Below are 19,479 nucleotides of genomic sequence, written 5' to 3'. Positions count from 1 at the left end.
TGGGAGTTTAGAAAATTAACCCGCAGTCACAGGACTCTGCTCCCACTCTCAGTGACATTTCACCCAGTTCAAAGCAATGATAGGGTATGAGAGGATGCCCTCAGTCACTGAGCGATCAACAACGGGAGCTGAGAGCCCCCTTTGTCCGAGGCCCTCCCTGTGGAACTAGGTGGGGTAGGCAGCATTTATAATGGAGGCGTTTATAAAGGCGCCCAATCTGATGGGGAAGGCAGGAGCAACACAAATCCAGTACTATTCAGAGGAGCTCAGGGGCCAAAATGAGAAATGCCCAGACATAGCCAAGCCAAACTGAGAGGGCATGAGAAGGGAGGAGACATCAGAGAAGGATCACTGCAGGAATGGTGACCAGCACCCTAGACTCAAAAGTTGATTTTGATCTCATCTCTGAACAGAACTGATTCTTTAATCCCTTTGAAGCTGTTTTTTTTTTTTTTTTTAATTATTATTATCTGTAAAGAAGTGATGAATTGTTAGTGACAGATTGTGTGTCTGGTGTAATTTCCCCCCAGAATTCACAGACCCCTTAAAGTCTATTGAGGACCCCAATTTGAGAACCCTTGCTTGAAGAATGCAATTTTGCACAGCAAGTTCTGATGTGCAATGATAGGGCAAGATTCCCTTCCCTCCCTCTATCTCCCTACACTGATGGAATCACAGGTCCAGTTAAAAAAAGTCAGAAGAGGTGAGAAAAAGAATACAAAAATTTTAGAAGACTGAATAAATGTGCCTGACATCTAGTTATATTTGGACATCTTTAGTAACAAGGAACTCCTTACTTTTTTAGATCACCACTACTATTATTTGACAGCTCCAATTATTAGAAAGTACTTTCTCACTTTCTGTATAAGCTGTTTTCCTCCCATTGTTCTCAGGATTTTTGTCTTTATCCAGTGGGAGTAGATTAAATGTAATCCCAGATTGGCCGACAACTCTAGCATATACCTTCCTAGAGTGGGAGGCAAATTCTCCAGGGCAATTAGGAGGTCCCAGGGAAGGGAAAGGAAATATGCCTTTATGTAGAACCTACTATGTGCTAACTGCTTATGTTGAAAAAAACAACAAAAAGCAAGTTATTGATTCGTTTGATCCTAGAAGGAAAAGCGAAGATGGTCCTTTGGATATGGAGAATTTGGGCATGATATAATGGAAAGACAGACACATGTACCCACATGTACAATGTACAATGCTACACGTTGTATACATGTACAATATGCATATACATAACATTGTACAGAAGGCAGTGTTCTGTATCGTGAATAATAGTGGATCTGAAGTTAGCAAACTGGGTTTGAACCTTGGCTATGTCATTTACTAGCTACATGACTGTGATTTCTCTAACCAAACATCAACTTTCTCATCTGTAAAATGGGATAATAATGTACTACTCACCAAATGTTGTGAAGAAAATTCTGTATAAATCACAGGTTGTAAGACTTGTGTGAGTTGTCCCTGATTATAGAATACTTTCAGAAACATTTTCTTGGTTGACTCTCACTACAGCTTTATGAGGGTAAGGTGGAGGGTGGCTAATGAAGGAGGCCCTAGTGATTAGGAATGCACCTTATGTCAGGATTTTTATGGGTTCGGGGCTCTGAAACTTGGCCTACATTGGCTGGGGGTAAGGGTGCATAAAGAGAGGGTCTGCCTTTCAGCAGAACTTCAAGGGAAATCACGGATGGATCCCTCAGATTGCACATCCCCCTGCCCAGATCCCCAGGCTGCTGATTAATAGACAGAAGACCTGGAAAGGGGGCAGTCTCCTGAGCACCAACTCCTGGCTTGACTGTGACCAGTCCATTACCCAGTGAGCCATAGCTTCCAAGCGAGATTCCTGCCCTTTCCCTGGAGCATCTGCCTCCTCTACAGGGACTTCTGCAATTGCCCTAATTGAATGCCCCAGTGACCAGGTGAAATTGAATATGGGAGGCCATGGCCAAAGAACCCAGCCAACTGGTCCCGAGTTGGTTTAGTCCTCCAGAGCACCCTCACTGGTCTAAAGCCTGCTGGGATCTGCTGGTCCTTCTCTGGCCTCATGCAGAACTCAGGGTCTTTGCCCCCCTCTGTGTGACCTCTTGGGAGCATTTCTTACAGTACATCTTGGCTCCTTCTCTTTCCCCAATTCATCAGACACCCATGTGTGCCAAAGCGCCCACTGGACATACCCAGGCACTCAAGCATCCGCTCCAGTGTTCGGACTAATACCCTCGGGGGTCCTGCCACGGCCACGGGGATGTGCATTAGCCTAGCCGGGCACACTTAGGAGCAGACAAGCACCCAGAGGTATGCAAACTCGGGCTTGGAAGGATGCAAGACATTGCCTGTAGTTACACCACATGTCCGTGTCTGGTTATGAGTCCACATGCGTGAGCTTCTCTACACACGTGTGGCTAAGTATTGTGTCAGGTACCTAGGAGGAGCTCCACGTGGGTTCAGGGAGGGTTTCTAACCCTGATTTCAGCTGATTGCGTTTATGTTTTGTGACTCCCCTCACTCCCCACCCCCAGATCTCTGATTCGAGGATTAGCAAAAACCCAAGCTGTCTTCTTTGGGGGAGGGGAAAGCAGTGTGGCAGAGGGCCAATGGGCACGATTCTAGGGTTAAGGGGGCCAGGCAGACCCCCTCCCCTTTTCCAATGCAGAGCTGGCTACTTTACAGCTCTCGGAGTGGGGAGGAGCGCTTACTGGAAGGGAGGAACAGGGAACTTCCCGAACCAGCGACAGTAGAGAACAGGGAGGGTCCACTCAGCCTAGCCCCCCAACTTCCTTCTCCCGGCTCCCCCCTGCCCCAGGTCCTTGGCTCAAGAAGCGGCCAAATTTTCTCCGCCCAGACTTCTTAAGCTCCCGCGAGGCAGCGTGGGGGAGCGGATCCCCCCTTTCCAGTGCTGAGCTGGCTACCTACAGCCCTCGGAGCGCCTACGGGATGGGAGGAGCAGGCAACTAGCCAGAAGCAGCTGGCTGGCGAAGGGGGGGGAGGGGGAGGGGACTCGCTAGCTCCAGTTACGTGTCTGCCGGCAGGACCTGAGCCCCAGCCTTCATTTAACCCAGAGTAACCTTTCTTCCAGTCTCCAGGCCCGGGAGACAGCAGGGCAAAGGGGCGGGGCCGGCTCCAACAGCTCCTGCGGGTTCCCCACTCTTAAAGGAACAGGCTCCAATTAGGGGGAGGGAACCTTACCTAGCAGGGCGAGGGAGCGAGCGCCGGAATCCCTCCACACAACGCATTCAGATTCACTTCACTTTTATTATGAACAAACACAATCTCAGATCAGTAAATAACTTTAGAGTCAATATTAATAGAAATTATTCCAAAATTATTTTTCGCAGGTCACAGATACTACAATCCAAAATAAAGGAAAAAAATTCCCAACCTAGGAAAAGGTAGCCTGCTCACGTTTCCATAGCAACAGAGTTGCTGAGCCCTCCAGCTTCCCCCTCCCCCCACAATGCACTCCCTTCCCAACATGCTCAGCTCAGCCACTCCATCTCTACCCCGAGCCAGGTTTCTAGAGGTCCAAGGTATCTTGTAGGAAGCCCCCTCAGCTGAAGGGACTCCAAGGTGCTTTACAAACATTAGTCCCGCCTCACAACTGCCCTGTGAGGTAGGTCAGTATTATTACCCCTATTTTTAACAGACAGGGAAACTGAGGCACAGAATAGTTAAATTAAGTGACTTGCCCAGGGTCACACAGCAAGTCAGCGGCAGAGCTCGGAGGGGAGGCCCTCTCCCTAAACCACTACAAGTAACACAGCCATCTTATTTCCTTATTTCTTGCCCTGGCTTATATGAGCTAAACTTTTGAAGAGAACATTGAGGATACAAGCAGACCAAGGGGAAAGTTTCTATTTTAAATGCTGCAACCATCTTTTAATCTAATTAAAAAACAAAACAAAAAAGGAAAAAAATAAAACAAAACACCTAAATCAAATACATTCAAATTACTTCCATCCGCCACGTGGGCCTCTTAACAGGAAAGCCCCCAGAGAAAAAACAAAAACAAAACAATTTTTTTTTCTCCAACTGAAGCACAGAAATGCAGTCCCACAGTAAATCGTCAATTCTCCTGCTGGGTCTGGGTCTCTGCTCTTTCACCAGCTGCTCCCTCTGGTCAGAGAGGCTGTAGAGAAGCAGCAAGGAGGAGGAGTGGAGGCAGACTCACCCTCAATACTGATTAGAACCCATAGAAGGCACCCAGAGGAATTTGTTAGCCTGCCCGCAGAGCAAGGACTAATGGGAATTCAGGCTCTGTCAGTCCTGAGTCCGTTTTTAATCGTTTGTAAATATATTCTTTTGCTTTGAGCTTTGTCATCTTCTCATACGAGTGTTCCTTCCCCTGAGAGTCAAGACAAGATGCCATATACAGGGTTGGAGCACCGGGTCTCCACTGAACATTTGTTAGAAGAGACAAGCCCTTTTCATTGTACTTTTTCTGTGATGTCCAGGTGGGATTAAAATTCCCAACAGACCTCTCTTAGGGGGAGGCCCACAAAGGCCAGCAGATCTAAACTAAACATGGACATTTCTATCTTATTTCTTTCCTGCCGGGAGGAACAGCTCAAAAGCCAGATCTTCAGACCTGTTTTGAACCTTCTCTCCAGGCCTATTTATTCTTAGAACCCAGACAGAAAGCAAGCTGCCCCCTCCAAGTCCTACCCCAACCACGGAGCTGGCAGTCCCAGTAAGACAGCAGCAAAGCCAGGGGAATACAAGGGAAGATGCTTTGAGATCCCTCAAGGCCCAGTGGTGATAGCCTCTGGCTAGGTTGGTGGGAGTATTCCCTTAAGCCAGCAGGGCAAAAAACAACAACAACAACAACAAAAAAAAACAACAACCCAACAAATGTGGCCCTTTCCTTAGTTCTGTCCGGTGAGGAGGAAGAGTGAGGTCTTCTCCCAGTGATTTCCCTTCCTAACAAGAGTCCACTCAGTTCCCTCTGAACCAGCCAGAAGCCCTGGCCTTGGCTCACAGTTAACACGGTCCACCCAGTATGCTCCCTCCCCAGTGGGGCTGGCTCACTGGGATGGCACTAGCATTTAGTCAGGGATTAGCTGAGCTTCCATTTGACCCTGGGATGTTCCCCAGCAGGTTTGCCAGCTCTGCCTTGAGTCAGCAGGATAATGGGCCAGTGAGGGAATGAAGAGGCAATGCAGGTCAACTGAATTGGGGTAGCCACATTATAGAGGGAACATCAGGGGTGCTTCCCTGCCCCTGAGCAATTGCAGCCCCCGTTGCTGCCTGCCCAGAGACAGGAGGGGGAAGAAGTCAGGGAGACCAGGAGAAACCAAAGGTTGAGCCCCTAAATCCCTACTGTGCTTCTCCAGGCAAGTTCTTGGCTCTGGAGGGTATGAGAGAGTAGAGGGGAAAAAAATAGATAGGGTGTGTGTATGCTCCAGAAGGGATGTCCATGGTAGCCATTATCTAGAGGGAGAGGAAGGATCTCGGATCGGATCTTTCAAATTTGACCTGTTTTACCAGACCAGCTTTCAAACTAGGAAACCCCAGGAAATAACTGTGACCTTTGAAACACTGACCCCGATCTTTCCTCCCTACGGTAAGCTTGGAACCCCAGTTTATTGTGGTCTTGTTCAGCAGTGAAAGGCAGGGGAGCCAACACTCCCAAAGCTCCTGTATGGAAGTGGGAGGGGTGAGGATGTGAGATTGGTTTCTTTTACATTTTCCAATGAATGACTGTTTCCTTGTTTCCCATACTTTCTTTAGGTCAGGTCAATTTCATTAGGAACAAGGGACTTGCCCCTTAGTTCCCTAGGTGTGCTTAATGTTGCCTTGCCCTAAGCCTTATGGGAAGCACCCACTGATGGTTTAGCATCCCACTAACCACACCCAACTTCAGGACAGAGAACAGGCCCATTTTGTTGAGGAGTGGGCTAGCGGGATGATTGGCAGAGACTTTAGCCTTCTTTCTCACACCCTCCCCCCAAACACAGTAGACAAGCTACTTCCTTTCTCCCTGCCTCTGTTTCCAGAAGGAAACAGCAGCCAAGAAGAACGACCCTCCACTCCAGTTAGAAGGGAATGAGGTTGGCTGGAAGGAGCAGGGAAAGCAGCCCTACTCCTTTCTAGGTTTATTCTCCTCATCCTTGGGGGGGCCCAAAGGAAGAGAATCACTGAGGGGAAAAGACCAACAGTGACACTCCAGAGAGCCAGCCCAGAGCACACCAGCCGCTTGCTTAGAAGGCAGGGAAAGTGGGGGGGAAAGAAGGGAAGGGAAGGGATCACAACAGGGGAAGGAGAAGAAGGAAAAGGAAAAGCGAGATCATCTCAGCATTCACAAAGGCAGAGTTGTTGGCTTTCAATACATTTGCATTGTAAAGGAATACTGTATTGGAATGGGTTAAAAAATCATCATCTTTAGCATCTGGTAGCATTATTCAGTAGTTAATAAAGAGAACATTAGACCTCTGCCCTGCTGGCTTGCTGGGGGTGGGGAGGGAGGCCTCAGCCGCTCTTCCAGCTCCCTTCACCAGTTCTGGCGCATCTGGCTGCCACGGCTGCCTTGGAGACTTTCTTTCGGTCGTACGCCAAGCCGAGGAAACACATGCAGTCGATGAAGAAGGTGGTGAAATTGATGTGCCAGCGGTATTCGCTGGCGGAGTAATCGTAGGGGAAGGTGTGGTGGTAGTTGTGGAAGCCTTCACCTGTTACAGGGGAGAAGAGGGGGTGAGCAGATTCACAGAAGCACCTCAACTCTTTGGGGAGTCACGACTTGGGGTACAAGGGTGGAAATCGCTTTAATGAGTGGACTCAGCCATATCTGCCAACCAATTGACCAACAAGCACCAGTTCTCTGCCTACTAGGTTCCAGGCACACAGTTGGGAAACTAAGATAATCCCTGCCCTCAAAAAGCTTTCATTTTATTAGAGAAAAACCAACACAGAGTTAGGGTAAGTGTGTATGCAAAGTAAATACAAAATACTTTGAGTTGGAGGTAAAGGAACTAGTACTTGATGGTCCCTAAGCAGAAAAGGATCTTTGAGGTGATTTCTCAAAGAAACTAGAGGAAGAAAGGGATGGCTTTAATAGCGTAGAGCACAGCCTGGGCAAAGACATAGAGCTGGAACTGGAACGTCATTTCTAAAGATCAGTAGGACAGTAGGAAAGGAATGCAAGTGTGCAGAAAAAGCAGCCAAGTGCACCAGGGCTAAAAGATAGGCTGGCATCAGGTTGTGAAGGGCTTTAAATGCCAAGCAGAGGAGTCTACTTAATCATGGAGCCAATGAGGAGCCATTGCAGTGACCCGTGCTTTAGGGGGGAAAAAAAGTCACTTATGCAGCTAGGGGTGAAGGATGGACTTGAAAAACAGCAGTCCCAATTAAGGGATGACTTCAACAACCCAAGTTGAATCTATGATGGCCTGAATGAGAGTGGCAGTTATAGGAAGAAGGGTAAGGATATCTCTGTGTAATGCAAGAAGAAATGTAGGAAAAGAGCTCTGGAATCTCTGCCTGCAGCTATCCTTGGCTCAGCAAATGCTGGCATAGCCAAGCTTCCTCTGGAAGCTCCAGGTTCTCTAGGGAGGCAGCTTCTGAAATCTCTCCTGGGTCCCAGCCAGAGAGCTAAAAATCCCCAAAAATGGGATTCTGGGACAGTAAGGGCAAGTTTCCTTTTGGCTGAATTAAAAAAAAAAAAAAAAAAAAAAAAAAAAAAAAAAAAGCTATTTACACAGTAAACACAGTATGTTTATGATATGATTGTTTTTGAGCTTTAAAACCTAAGAGGGTAAGAAATACTACTCCAGGCAGTATTATCCCCTTTTACAGATGAGTAAACTGAACTTAGGCCTTCCTGGCACTAGGGTCACATAGCTAGTTAGGTATCAGGCTGGATGAATTCTCAAGAAGCCATCTAGCTGCCCAAGGGAAGGGACTTTAGAGGACTTAACCCTCTCCAACCAAAGATAGTGAACTGGGGCCTGAAGAGGTTAAATCTCAGCCCAAGAGCATCAAATTTGTTTGCACTATGGAGGGGTTTCCCTGAACACAAGAAAAGAATTTCTAAATCTTTCCCAATGATAATGTTGTAAAAAATTAACTATGCATATGTACTGTCAAAAAAAAAATGTTATAAAATTAATAAAAAATAAATAAATAAATCTTTCCCAATGCCCTGGGCCATAGCTTCCTTTTCCAGTTGGTAAGCAAGGGTAACAATGGTGACCTACATGGAAGGCCCCAGGGCTCTCTAATAAACGTGCTTGTCCAGCCCCAGACTGATAAAAGTGCTCCAGAAACATCAATGACACTATTAATAACATCTGAGGGCAGGATGTCCTGGCTAAATGACACAGGGCCAGGGATCATGAGCTACAGGGACTCTCCAACACCTGCTTATCTACAATGTGAACTCTGTGGGTGGGATGGGATAACCCCGGGGCTAAAGGTTGAGGCTGGCCATCGGTGCCAACATGTGGAGACACAAAGGTAGAAAAGAAAGGGAGCTCTAGATGCGACACAGGCTTCAAACTGGGAGGGCAGCAAGAGCTGACCCAGGAGGCTGAGTAGGGAGGAGCATCTCCTGGTGGACTAGGGGCAGGAAGGTTTCTGCTGCCACTGTGGGCAAAGAGCATTGAAGACGTGAATATGGGATGAGTTCAAAGCCCAATTGCTGTTTGCTCTGCCTCTCCCAGATTTCCCCGTTTATTGTTTTAAGTAACTTTCATGTACTATTTAAATTAAAAAAAAAAAAAATTCGTGTACCAGAACATAATAACAGAGCTCAAGGAAGGTAGACAATGGCCAACGGGGGAACCTAAAATCAACATACTAGCATTGGGCTTGTGGTCAAAGCCTGGAGAGAAGGTAGCAGGGCAGAGGGCCACTTCTATAAGACAATGAAATGTGGCGCCAGGGTGCGGAGACCCAGGATGATCAAACAGGGAGTAGAGTGCAAACCAAAGACGGAAGCCATTGGCCTTAGTAAGAACAAAGACACTGGAAAGGGGAACCAAGATCTAAGGGGTCACAGATTTAAGAAGGACCTTAGGTCACATTCTTTGAGGAAGAGTTAGTGAGATGAAGCGATTTGTGTAAGGTCCTTTGTCCTTTCAGCCATAAGTGAGAGAAGTGGGATTCTCACCTAGAGCTCCTGGTCAAGGCCAGCTATGTTTTCCACCCATCTTGGACAGTGAGACAGGAAGTGCAAAATACCTGTAGCTCATCTAGCTAGAAGGGGCACTAAAGGTCATCCTACTTATTTGAAGATGCTAATTTAGACACAGAATTGAGGCCAGAGATTAGGTGATTTGGTTAGGCCAGGAGAGGAAGAAGGGGCGCTATATATATATATATGCATTAGAACAGGGAGAGGCAAGCCCTTAAGTACAGGACTGAGCCACACCCTCAGGGTGGGTGAGTGGGTAGGAGAGGCAACCTAGGCAAAGAATAAGAATGGGGTGGGAAGGAGAGGGACAAGAGCACTCAGTGACAGGGACAGAGTAACAACTAACCTTTGTTGCATCAGTGAATGCCAAGGCTCCTGCCCCCAAATCAAATCTGATCATGGGGATGGATGCCATTAACGGAGGGACCAAGATCAGGCCACCATTTTGGTAAAGGGTTAATTCATATTAAATAATAACAACGATCAGGGAGATAGCACTTCTGCCTGTCTATGTATATAGAACATAGACAACAGAAGTCTTCTGGTCAACTCTGGATTGAGAGATCCCCTTAATCACTGTTGTGCTCTTTGGAAAATTTCTCACCCAACCTAGACTAGAGTTAAACCAAGACAAAGCAGGTTGCATTGGGAATTTACCTGCAGCTCCAAGGGCCACCAGGATGTTCTCTCGGGGGTTGATGTTCTTGTCATAGGGCCGGCTGCCATACATATGAGCAGCACTGTTCACGAGCCAGGTGGCGTTCAGCACGACAGCATACCGCAGGAGGGTGGCAACATACAGGCTATGAGCAAAATCTTCTCCCCAGAAGTACCAGGGGACAAATGTGGGCAATATGAAGCACATGAGGAGGATGCCAATTTTGTAGTATCTGTCAAGAAAAGATGTAGCACATGAAGTCAAGGATCCCTTAAGGCAGAAAGCCTCTGCTATCAATCCTCAGGTAGGCTGGGCTTTTCTCCTTTGTCCCACTAGATGAGAGGGAGGGTGCGTGGGGTAGGACAGGAGCAAAAATGATTGGACTCTGGAGCTAAAAAGAACCTTAGAAGCTGCCCAACTTTTCTCAGTTTTATAGATGAGGAAATTGAAAGATTCAACAATTTACCTCAGATCACCTAAACAGTATCTAAGATGGGATTTGAACCCAAGTTCTCACATGGCCTCTGCAGTCCTTCCTAGGTTTCAGTATGAAACTGACTGCTCAGTTTTTACAGACAGCCTCATGGAGGTATGGATCTCTTCCACTCCTAAAGATCCTTAATCCCAGGATATTGGACACAGCCAGGGTAGGGAATAATGAAATATTCCCATTTCTATAGTGCTTCAATTGTGAGAAGAGGCATTTTAGAAGCTCAAGATATATCAAGTGATTTGCTTGGCCAGCATCACATGATTCAGGCACTAATGTATCTAGACCTTCCTCCAACACTCTAACCTCTAGGCTGTGCTGAAAAATCACCCTAAGTAGCAACAAAGCATTTGTTAAAACACTATGTATGAGGCATTACACTAGGAACTTCACACAATAAATACTTGGCAACAAATTCTGGCAGCTAGATGCTATTGTTATTTCCATTTTACAGATGAAGAAACTGAGGCAGACTTAAAATGAAATTAGGATCCTACAACTAGTAAATGACCGAGGTTGGAGTTGAACACAGGTTTCCTGACTCGAAGCCCAGGCACTCTCACCACTAAGCTCCCTTGGCCCCCATCTACTCACTTCCTCTGGAACATCACCAGCTTCTCACTTTTCAGATCGGACAGGTCAAGCAAACGGCCCTTCTCAATGACATCTGGATGTTTGCGCACCAGCAGCCAGCCCACATGGGAGAAGAAAAACCCACGTTGGGCATTATGGGGATCAGCATCTGTCTCAGAGAACTTATGATGGACTCGGTGGTCCCGGGCCCACTCGAAAATGTCATTCTGGAGGTAGAAAAGAGACATGAGTAAGCATGAGATAAGGAAAAGCAAGACATCTGAGGAGGATCAGTCCAACTGACTGATCTTCACTTTAGATCACAAAGGAAGGGATATTTTGCAGGCTCAGATACCCCAAGACACAAAGCTGGCTTCTTTCTCCATGACTGGGATACACAGCATCAAGGCAAAGTGCTTAGGAGAGAGAAATTGCAGGGACTGGAGAAAGATTTCACTGGACTGGACTGGACTAGCCTAGCTTAGTCATCTCCCACTGCCAAAACAGCCAGCCCACCAAAACGACCATAGGTGCTGTGCCCCAGAACCCCGGTTCTACTCTAAGTATATCTGGCCCCTCCCAAATGTCAGCCACACTGTAGCATTAGTCCCGTTCAGTGTGTTGACATCCTGTAGGCCCTGACAGATGCCCTCCAGAAATGTAGAGCTCAGTTGCATCACTAAGGAGAGGAGAGGTAGCCTAGAGGTGTATAGTACCATAGTAAATACCAAGTCATATGCAAGGCAGGGGAATGGTGTTCAGTCTCCTCCACCCCATGAAGAGGCAGGCTCTTGTGGAATTATTTACACGCTTCTACCTTGGAGCTGATTAACAGTGAGTTAGGAGTAAAAGTTCCTCCCTAGCTTTTGGAGCTTCTTGTTAAAGAAAGATCGACTCTTGACACAGATGGCCTGAGAGCAAGCTATAGCTTCAGATAGGTCCAGATCAGCTGGAAGAGTAGATGAGGGGGAACAGGAGCCCACAAGGATCTCTATGAGACTGTTGTAACAGCCTGAAACCCAAAGATTCTCTAACCCTTTGGCATTATTCATTCCCTTGGGACATTTTCAGAATGTTTTCAAATGCATAAAATACATAGGATTACAAAGGAAACCAATTAATCCGAATTTAAAAAATAAATCCATAGAATTCTGGTTAAGAAGCTCCTGCTCCAATCCCATTGGAGCTCAGTCATTTATGGACAGAAAGCTACCTTAGAGCTTAGCAAATAGTAGGCACTTAATAAATGCTTATTTTTAATGGATTGATTATTCTTCTATATTCTAGAAGCATTTACTATATTTAGTTGAAGCATTAGCCCATTAACTAGAGCATATATCGTATGCTATAGTAGGTGCTTACTAAGTCTCTCCCCCTTCACCTAGATATAAAACCAGGCTTCTATGTGGGAGCCTCTAGGGTTAGAGGAAAACCCCAATACCTGAATGGGACCTGTTAGAGCAGGTGAACAAAGAAAGAATGGGAACAGAAGGAAGGCTGACTTCTCACCTGGAATGCCATGGTGTTGGCGATCGTCAGAAAGATTCGGAGGGGCAGGCGAGCCTTATAGGTTCTGTGGCTCCACAGGCGGTGGGCCCCAGCAGTGATGCCCAGGGCACTGATCAGGTAGTATCCAAATGCTATTTGCCAGGAGGAAGAAAAGTGAAACAAAGGGAGAAAGTCAATCATTGCTTCCTTGTACATTTCTTTGAATGCACACTTTCCTTCTTGTAGATTTCCTCCAACCGCACATTTCCCTCTTGTATATTTCCTCCAACGTACATTTCCTTCTTGTTTATTTCCTCCAATGTACATTGTTTCTTTGTGAGAGGAAGAAAAGGAAAAGGCCAGTCCTGGGAGAAAGGAAGGCCATTCACTGCTGAGCTAGCACTCGTTCTGACCCAGATCTGTTTGTAATTGGTACCTTAGGTTTCACTTCCCTGGTGCCTAAGAATCTCCCAGCTACCTCCCAAGGGCTTGAAGGAGGCTCTGGAGATAGTATCTCTGAGCACAGAGAGCAGAGCTCCAACAAAGCAAGAGAGCACCCTCCCTGCACAGACTCCAAGGGCTGGCTGTGGCTGAGAGGCTCCGGCTGGGGGCTGGTTTCCCTATTCCAGGGAATCGATAGGACTAGGACTACTGCTTTGAACTTCAAACTTTCTCCATTAGTCAGCCCACTCTCTTTAAAGGTAAAGCCACTTATTTCCAGACATGCCAGGAACAGTTTAGAAATGTCAGCTTTCCAAGTGAGAAGTTGCCAAGACTGAGTAAGAACAGAAGGGCCAGAGTTATCGGGCACATTTTCTGCCCGACAACGGCCTTGTTGGGTCACCCCATTTCCCAAAGGATATTTCCTCTTATTTCCAGATCACTGGGAAGCAGAGGTAGGGAAAGCAATTAGCAAATCAATGTTCTTCTTAATCAGGGGGCAGTATGTTCAATTAGTGAGGAACTAGGAACCCGTGGGTTCAAATTCCGCCTTTTTGAGTGAAGCAGTGGAAAGTTCCTTGCCTCCAGAGTCAGAGGATCTATATTCAAACACTGCCACTTAAATAAGTCACTCGCTCAATGGTCCTGGGTCCTGCTTCCCCCTCGGTCAAACCCAAGGGTTGGGACTAGATTGCTTCAAAGGTCCCTTTGCAGCTGGAGATCAATGAGCCTATTATCCTCATCTGTAAAATGGGGATAATAACAGCACCCTTCTCAAAGAGCTCTTGTCAGAGTCAAAGGAGAGAACAGATGAAATGTGGCTTTTTGTGGGTTTGGTTTTTTTTTACTATGCAAATACTAGTTGTAGCTTTAACTCAGTCCACTTGTTTCTTTTCCTTCCAAGGACTTTGGGGCTCTACTTAAAGACAGGATTTTTAATGGAATCCTTTAGGCCACCTTCAATCCCTAACCCTGTTCACCTAATGAAGATCCAACTGGTCTTCAGACACCTGAGGGAGGCTCTCTTCACAGTGAAACAAATCCAAGCTACTAAATTCATACCAGAAAGATGGGCTTAGGATCTTTTAAGGCCAGAAAGCTCCAGCTTCCCCATCCTGGATAAGGTCCTCAACCCTTGCATTCTCTATTCACCAAGCCTCAAACTTGCACATTGACCTCAACACACTTTCAAAGGATGGCGTCCCAGCCCATCTGTGCAGCCAGGGAAACCAAGGCATAGATTACGGGTACAGACTTGCCCAAAGCGCAGTGAGTCAGTGGGTGAAGCTAGGAATAGAACCCAGGAGTCCCGACTCCCACACTCTGGCTTCTTTCTCTTACTACACCCACAGAGTCTGTCAAAGGAAGAACAAAACCCAAAGGGAAGGCTATTAGAATTTCTGGGGAGAAGATCTCAGGGGGGTGGAGGGGAAGAACACACACACACACACAACTATCATTGAGTCAGCATTGAGCACTGCCAGGCACAGCCCAGCCTAAAGAAGCTTTAGTCAGATTCTTTCTGAGATGGAGAAAATGAGGTTTAAATGGGCAGAGAAAGGGTCTTACAGCTTTTCTCCAAAGGATCCCTGAATCTTGCCTCCTCTCATCTTGGCTCTCCCAGCTGCCAAGCCCGAAAGGGAAAGGTGGTCAAAACCCCAGGTCCTGGCTGGTCCTATCAGGATAGATGGGAGGAGCCCAAAGCCCTCTGCCATCCCTACCCTTGGGCACCACCAGCTTTTCCTCCTGGGGCAGAGCCTTGGGGATAAACTGGGGTAAACCAAGGTAGCTCCTTCTATAATGCATCATGCTCATTTCACCTCCCCCCCAGGGTCCTTCACACATGCAGACAAGTATCCTTCCTCTACCCCCTTAGTAGAGTTAAACATAGGTCTCCCACAAGATCCAGGCTGGAAAGAAGCTGCTTCGGAGCCTATCCCATCTTCCCCTCTCTCTGAGACTCCTGACCTTTGACCTGTCTTGCCACTTCAGAGCCGGCCGGGACAGAGCAGAGCTGGTGGGCCCCTACATGTAAGAACTCTTTCTGTCTGAGCCTGGTCTGGGCTAGTCTACCTCTCCTGGGCTTCACTCTATCCCTGGGAACTGAAGGAACACAGCCTCCTTCAGTCTGCAGATGAGAAAGGATTATATTACTGTCCCCATTCTTCAACTGGAGAAAAGACAGCTCAGGGCAACATTTCCCTGTCTACAGCAGAAGGTCAGAGACCCCCAAGATTTTCAACTTTCAGGAAGCCTGAGGTGTCACCTAGGGGAGAAATGACAATTCTTCTGCTGGACCCTTATGGACAAATGGAACAGAAGAAAAACTGATGTCTCTCAGTGTGCTAAAGTTTGCAAAGCACTATCTCTTTGGAGCCTTACCACACTGAGGTGCACCCTAGAGAGTGAGCTCCACTTTCCAGACAAGGATCCCAGGGTAAAGGTGTTTGCCTGAAGGCAGAATTTGCCTAGTACCCCTGCTGACTCCCAGGCTAACACTTAATCCATTATCCTTCCCCATTCTGCTTCCACAAGTGGGCTTTGTAAATCTCCTTGGCTCAGCCTCTTATTTTATACCATGCGGGCCCCTCTTAGGAAAATAATAATAGCTCAACTCCCTTCAGATAGGGCTGGAGGGACCCTAGAAGCTTGCGATTGCTTTTGCCCTTTCCCCGCCAGCTTGTAACCTCAGAATGGGAGGGATGGGGCCACCTCTGTGAATGGCACATGTGGGAGGCCCTGGGACCAGCACACACAGATGGAGGGCCCTGAAAAGCCCCATCAGAGATGGCAAGGAGCTGAGCTGCTTCTCCTAAAGCAGCCCTTTGTTACTTAGCTGGCACAAGGCCTGGGGTCTGCTCCCTGTTCCCCTTGGCTCCCTGTCCTGTCCAGGCCTGTCCTGCTTGCTCCAGGCCAGCATGACTTGCCTTGCCCTTTCCTCCAGGGCAGCCAGATCCCTGGGGCCAGGGGCAACAGTGGGAGATGGAGAAAATAGGGAGAGATGTGGTTGAAGCAGGCAAGATGGATGTCTCTGGGGAGAAAGGTTCATGAGGTTTGCTGCTTTTTAAGACCAGGCTTGTGGCACTAATTATATGCTCAGGCACACCCAGCTACCACAACCATGTAACATGGACATGGGACTCTTCCTTGAGCCTCTCCCTACTAGGAAGAAATCAGCCTGGCTCTAGGGGGACACAAAGGAGGGGCTCCTTTCCTGACAGAAAAGTGGGCAGCTAATTCCTGTTACTCCCTGGTGGGGTGGCCAAGACCTCTAGCAAGCCAAATCTGTTTTCCCTGCTCTCTCTCTACACACACACTTCCAAGCCAGGGCACTATCTCAGGGTACCTTTTCTCCCACAGCAAAGATCAAGGGGGCCCCCTCCTGCACCCATAAAGGAGACCTGCCCCTTGGACCAGCACGAGACTCCATGGCTGGGGAACTTACCCCAGATCAAGGTATACACCCGAGAAGAAGGCACCAGGAAGATTCCATACAGGGCTCCCAAGTGAAGCATGCCCATTAGGATGATGTTCCTCCAGACATAGATGAATTTGGGTTTGGGACCATCTTTCTCCTGGTAAGTGGGGTCAAATATGTCGTCCCGCATCTCATAGTCAATCCCCTCTTCATCCTTCTCAAGGGGTGCTTTGGATGCTCCCCTGGCTGCTCCGTTCTGCAGAGCCCTGGAGGCAGGGGCTGTGATGGTGGTAGTGGTGGTCATTGTGTAGGAGGGAGAGATCTGGGGAATCAAGAAAAAAGAGCACTACAATGAATCCTATTAGGGGTATAGGGGATAAAGAGCCTTGAATGGGGACTGGGGTTTGAATCCTGGCTGGGGAATGAATAACGACCACAAGGAAACTACTTCCTGTTTCAGGGCCTCAGTTTCCTGTGAAATGAGGAGGTTGGACTAAGTAGCTTTGAAGTCCCTTCTAGGTCTAGATTTATGATCCTCTGGGCTCCATTACCTCTGCCACAGTTCAACCCAGCAGGATAGATTCCCAGATGAAGATTAGATAAGTTCCCAGAGAGCAGAGCCGAATTCTTTTGCCTCAGTTTCCCTAAAGCCTAGCACGGTTCTTGGAACAATGAAGGCATTTATAAAACGCCTGTAGAATTGGCTCTGGTTCTGTCCCCGGAACCAAGAAAACTCAAGGGGCCCCTGGGGAAAAGAGACAGTAGAAATAGAAGGTTTAGTATGAAAAGGAGGGAATCTGAGGCCCCAAAGGGAATGGGGAGAGGAGAGGGAGCTCAGAGATCGCATCAAACTCCAGCGAAAGTGTCCTCAAACTAGGGCTTCCTCGCTGGATGGGAGAAAAATTCTGGGCTAAGGAGGTCAACATCCTTTTAGAGAGAAAATGCTTCCTCCCCCTCCCCCCAAAGCGTGGCAGCGGTGGGAGGGAGGGTCCGGTCTAGCAGCCCAAGTAGGATCCGATCTATCAATGAACAAGCGACGGGTAAGCGTTTCTACAAAGTCTTCAGTTCGGCCACTGGCTATTAGTGTGACCTTGGGCCAGTCTTTGGAAAATGGGGAGTGGGACGGCCAAGCTGGTTTCCGACGTGTCTTCCCTCTCTAAATGCCGGGTTCCATGCTCGCCTCCACCCCGTTGTTCCCCCGCGCACAGCCCCGACCCTCCCTCCTCCTTCCCTCTCTCTGGCCGCCAGCTCGGGAGCTCCAGGGGCGCCCGGGCTCCTTCTAAGGGGCCTCACCTCCTCCTGGAGCAAATGGGCCGGCATCGGGGTTCTCGGAGAGCAGGTCTCGTTCTTCCTGGACTGGAGCTGCCGAGGGAGAGGAGGCACTCGGACTCAGGATTGGGCTTTTGGAGCACGCAGGCCGCCCTCCGCCCCGCACCTTCCCGCCCCGTCCCGCACCGCGCAGCCGCCGCCGCCGCCGCTCTGCGCTCGAAGCCGGGCAAGCGCCCCGTTCGTCCGCTCGCTGTCCGGCCCGCTCTCAGCTCTCGGCGGCTCTCGCCTTCCTAGCTAGCTCTCTCCGCGTCCACGACCCAGACGCGCTCTGCTCTAGCCGCTCCGGTGCGGAGGATTTAAAGGCCCCAGCTGACGCCCGGGGACCGTGTCCTGGATTTCCTCAGACCCCTTTTATCCGCTGCCAACTCGGGCCAAAGTGCGTAGTAGGGGCCGTTGGCAGCGGCTGCCCGGCGTGGAGGGTGCGAGAGGGCGGGCGAGGGGAGGAGACACAGTGCCGGGGCGTGGAGAGGGCCGGGGCCCGGACCGGGGCTGGAGCCGGGGATGCAGCCGCCGCAACCGCTGCCGCCGCCGCCGCCGCCGGGGAAATGCTAATGATGCCTCTGTGCGCCCCAGCGCGCCATTGGCCGACGGGAATTTGGTGCCACCTTATTCTGCCTTCGCCATTGGCTCGGTGCAATCTGCTGTTCCCTCTGCCGCGAGCGAGCGGCTGGGCCCCGACCCCTCGCTCACCCGCAGTCCACCCCCCATCCCAAGTCCCTCCCTCCTTCCTGCCTTCTCTCCTCCCCCCACTCCCCGCTTCCCAGCCTCGGGCCCTCAGTCTGGGCTGTGGACAACTGTTCCCCGCTGCGCATCCTGGGGGGGGGGGGGGAAATAATGGGGGGGGCCCTGAGGGGCGTTAGGGAGTGGCTGGCCTGGGGTCTCGGGAGGGGGGGCGGGAGGAGAGAAATGGGGGATGGGAAGAGGTGGGGAAGAGGCAGGAGGCGGAGATCTGGAGCATGGGGGCGCTCCTCAAAGTTTAGCGTGAAGCCCCAAAGGGACGTCCTCCACTCGCTCAGCATCTCTCCCCACTTCTGCACGCCCGGGCCGAAAGGTGAAGGCCACCGGGTATTGGGGCTCCAGAACCTCGAGCACAGGGGATCCCACAGGGAGAGTCTCCCCCACTTAAAAGTCCCTTCTTTAGGATCCCAGTCTTCTTCCTCAGGGCTCTTCCCCCTGTCTCTTCCCTCCCCCCCCTCGGCTACAGCATTGTCCCCTCCAAAGTCCCCCTCCTCCTTACTGCAGCCCGGCTCCACGGCTAGCCCCGGTGCCCAGCACTACAGAGACCAGCTGGTGACTTCAGACATGCGCACACCATCCCGAGCACCAGCTCAGCGTGTCTGGTCCCCCACAACCGACCAGTGAAGTCACACAATCACATCCCTACACTAGTGTAGACACACACCCCCTTTACATTCACAAAGCAGCGGACTTACAAACTCAGCCCCTAACGTACACCCGCAACTCTCCGCCACACACCGGTGACTCCTCACAGCCTCCCAGACCAATGGCAACCGCGATCCTACTTAATTACCCAGGCCGGAGCTACACATGGCCAGAAAGCCAAACATTCGGAGACCACTGTCTGCATGCTCCATATACAGTCACATAAGTGTCGGACAGCGGGGTCTCCAGACGCACCTCCCGGTGTGGACAGTCACCCCAGCACCAGGGAACAAACGCGGGCAGTGGAGCCTGGGATAAATGGTCACATTCACTTCAAACACAGGCACGAAATCAAAAGGTACACATAGTATTCTTGTGCTGGCAGTGTCTCAAGAGATTCGTTAGGGTGTGTGACCCCACACTCTTTTGTTCCTGCTCAGCCTTCAGTTAACAGATCTCCCCCGTGCAAAATGGGAGGGTGCTCAGAGCTCACCCCTCCCAACAGGACAAGGGCTGCCATGTGCAAACCCACCCCTTTGCTCTGCTCTAGTGGCCAACCTTGCCCT

At 49.4% G+C, this 19,479-nt stretch overlaps 1 protein-coding gene across 3 annotated transcripts; it reads right to left on the bottom strand.

Moving 5' to 3' along the window:
• Positions 1–3,238: 3,238 nt before the first annotated feature.
• SCD (stearoyl-CoA desaturase) lies at positions 3,239–19,210 on the bottom strand. Of its 3 annotated transcripts, none has more exons than XM_074296312.1 (7): positions 19,062–19,210; positions 17,495–17,563; positions 16,229–16,523; positions 12,364–12,494; positions 10,876–11,081; positions 9,791–10,023; positions 3,239–6,671 (listed from the first exon to the last, which is right to left on the bottom strand). In XM_074296312.1, exons 1-7 carry the CDS (start codon positions 19,116–19,118, stop codon positions 6,472–6,474), a joined length of 1,191 nt encoding a protein of 396 aa, XP_074152413.1. In that variant the 5' UTR covers positions 19,119–19,210; the 3' UTR covers positions 3,239–6,471. The 3 variants fall into 3 exon arrangements, with proteins under 3 accessions (XP_074152413.1, XP_074152415.1, XP_074152414.1); XM_074296314.1 differs by lacking the exon at positions 19,062–19,210 and adding an exon at positions 18,964–18,982; XM_074296313.1 differs by lacking the exon at positions 19,062–19,210 and adding an exon at positions 17,657–18,051.
• Positions 19,211–19,479: the final 269 nt, after the last annotated feature.

The sequence above is a fragment of the Sminthopsis crassicaudata genome, chromosome 2 (assembly GCF_048593235.1).
Source record: "Sminthopsis crassicaudata isolate SCR6 chromosome 2, ASM4859323v1, whole genome shotgun sequence".
Classification (NCBI taxonomy): domain Eukaryota; kingdom Metazoa; phylum Chordata; class Mammalia; order Dasyuromorphia; family Dasyuridae; genus Sminthopsis; species Sminthopsis crassicaudata.
The sequence above is the reverse complement of the archived record's forward strand: the minus strand, read 5'-3'. Positions and strand labels throughout refer to the sequence as shown.

Coding starts and splice junctions, on each gene's coding strand:
- SCD (XM_074296312.1), bottom strand. CDS start 19,118: ATGCAGACAGTGGTCTCCGAATGTTTGGCTTTCTGGCCATGTGTAGCT. Junction 16,524..17,494: donor CCCATTTGCTCCAGGAGGAG/GTGAGGCCCCTT, acceptor TTGATTCCCCAG/ATCTCTCCCTCCTACACAAT. Junction 11,082..12,363: donor CCAACACCATGGCATTCCAG/GTGAGAAGTCAG, acceptor TTCTACCTCCAG/AATGACATTTTCGAGTGGGC.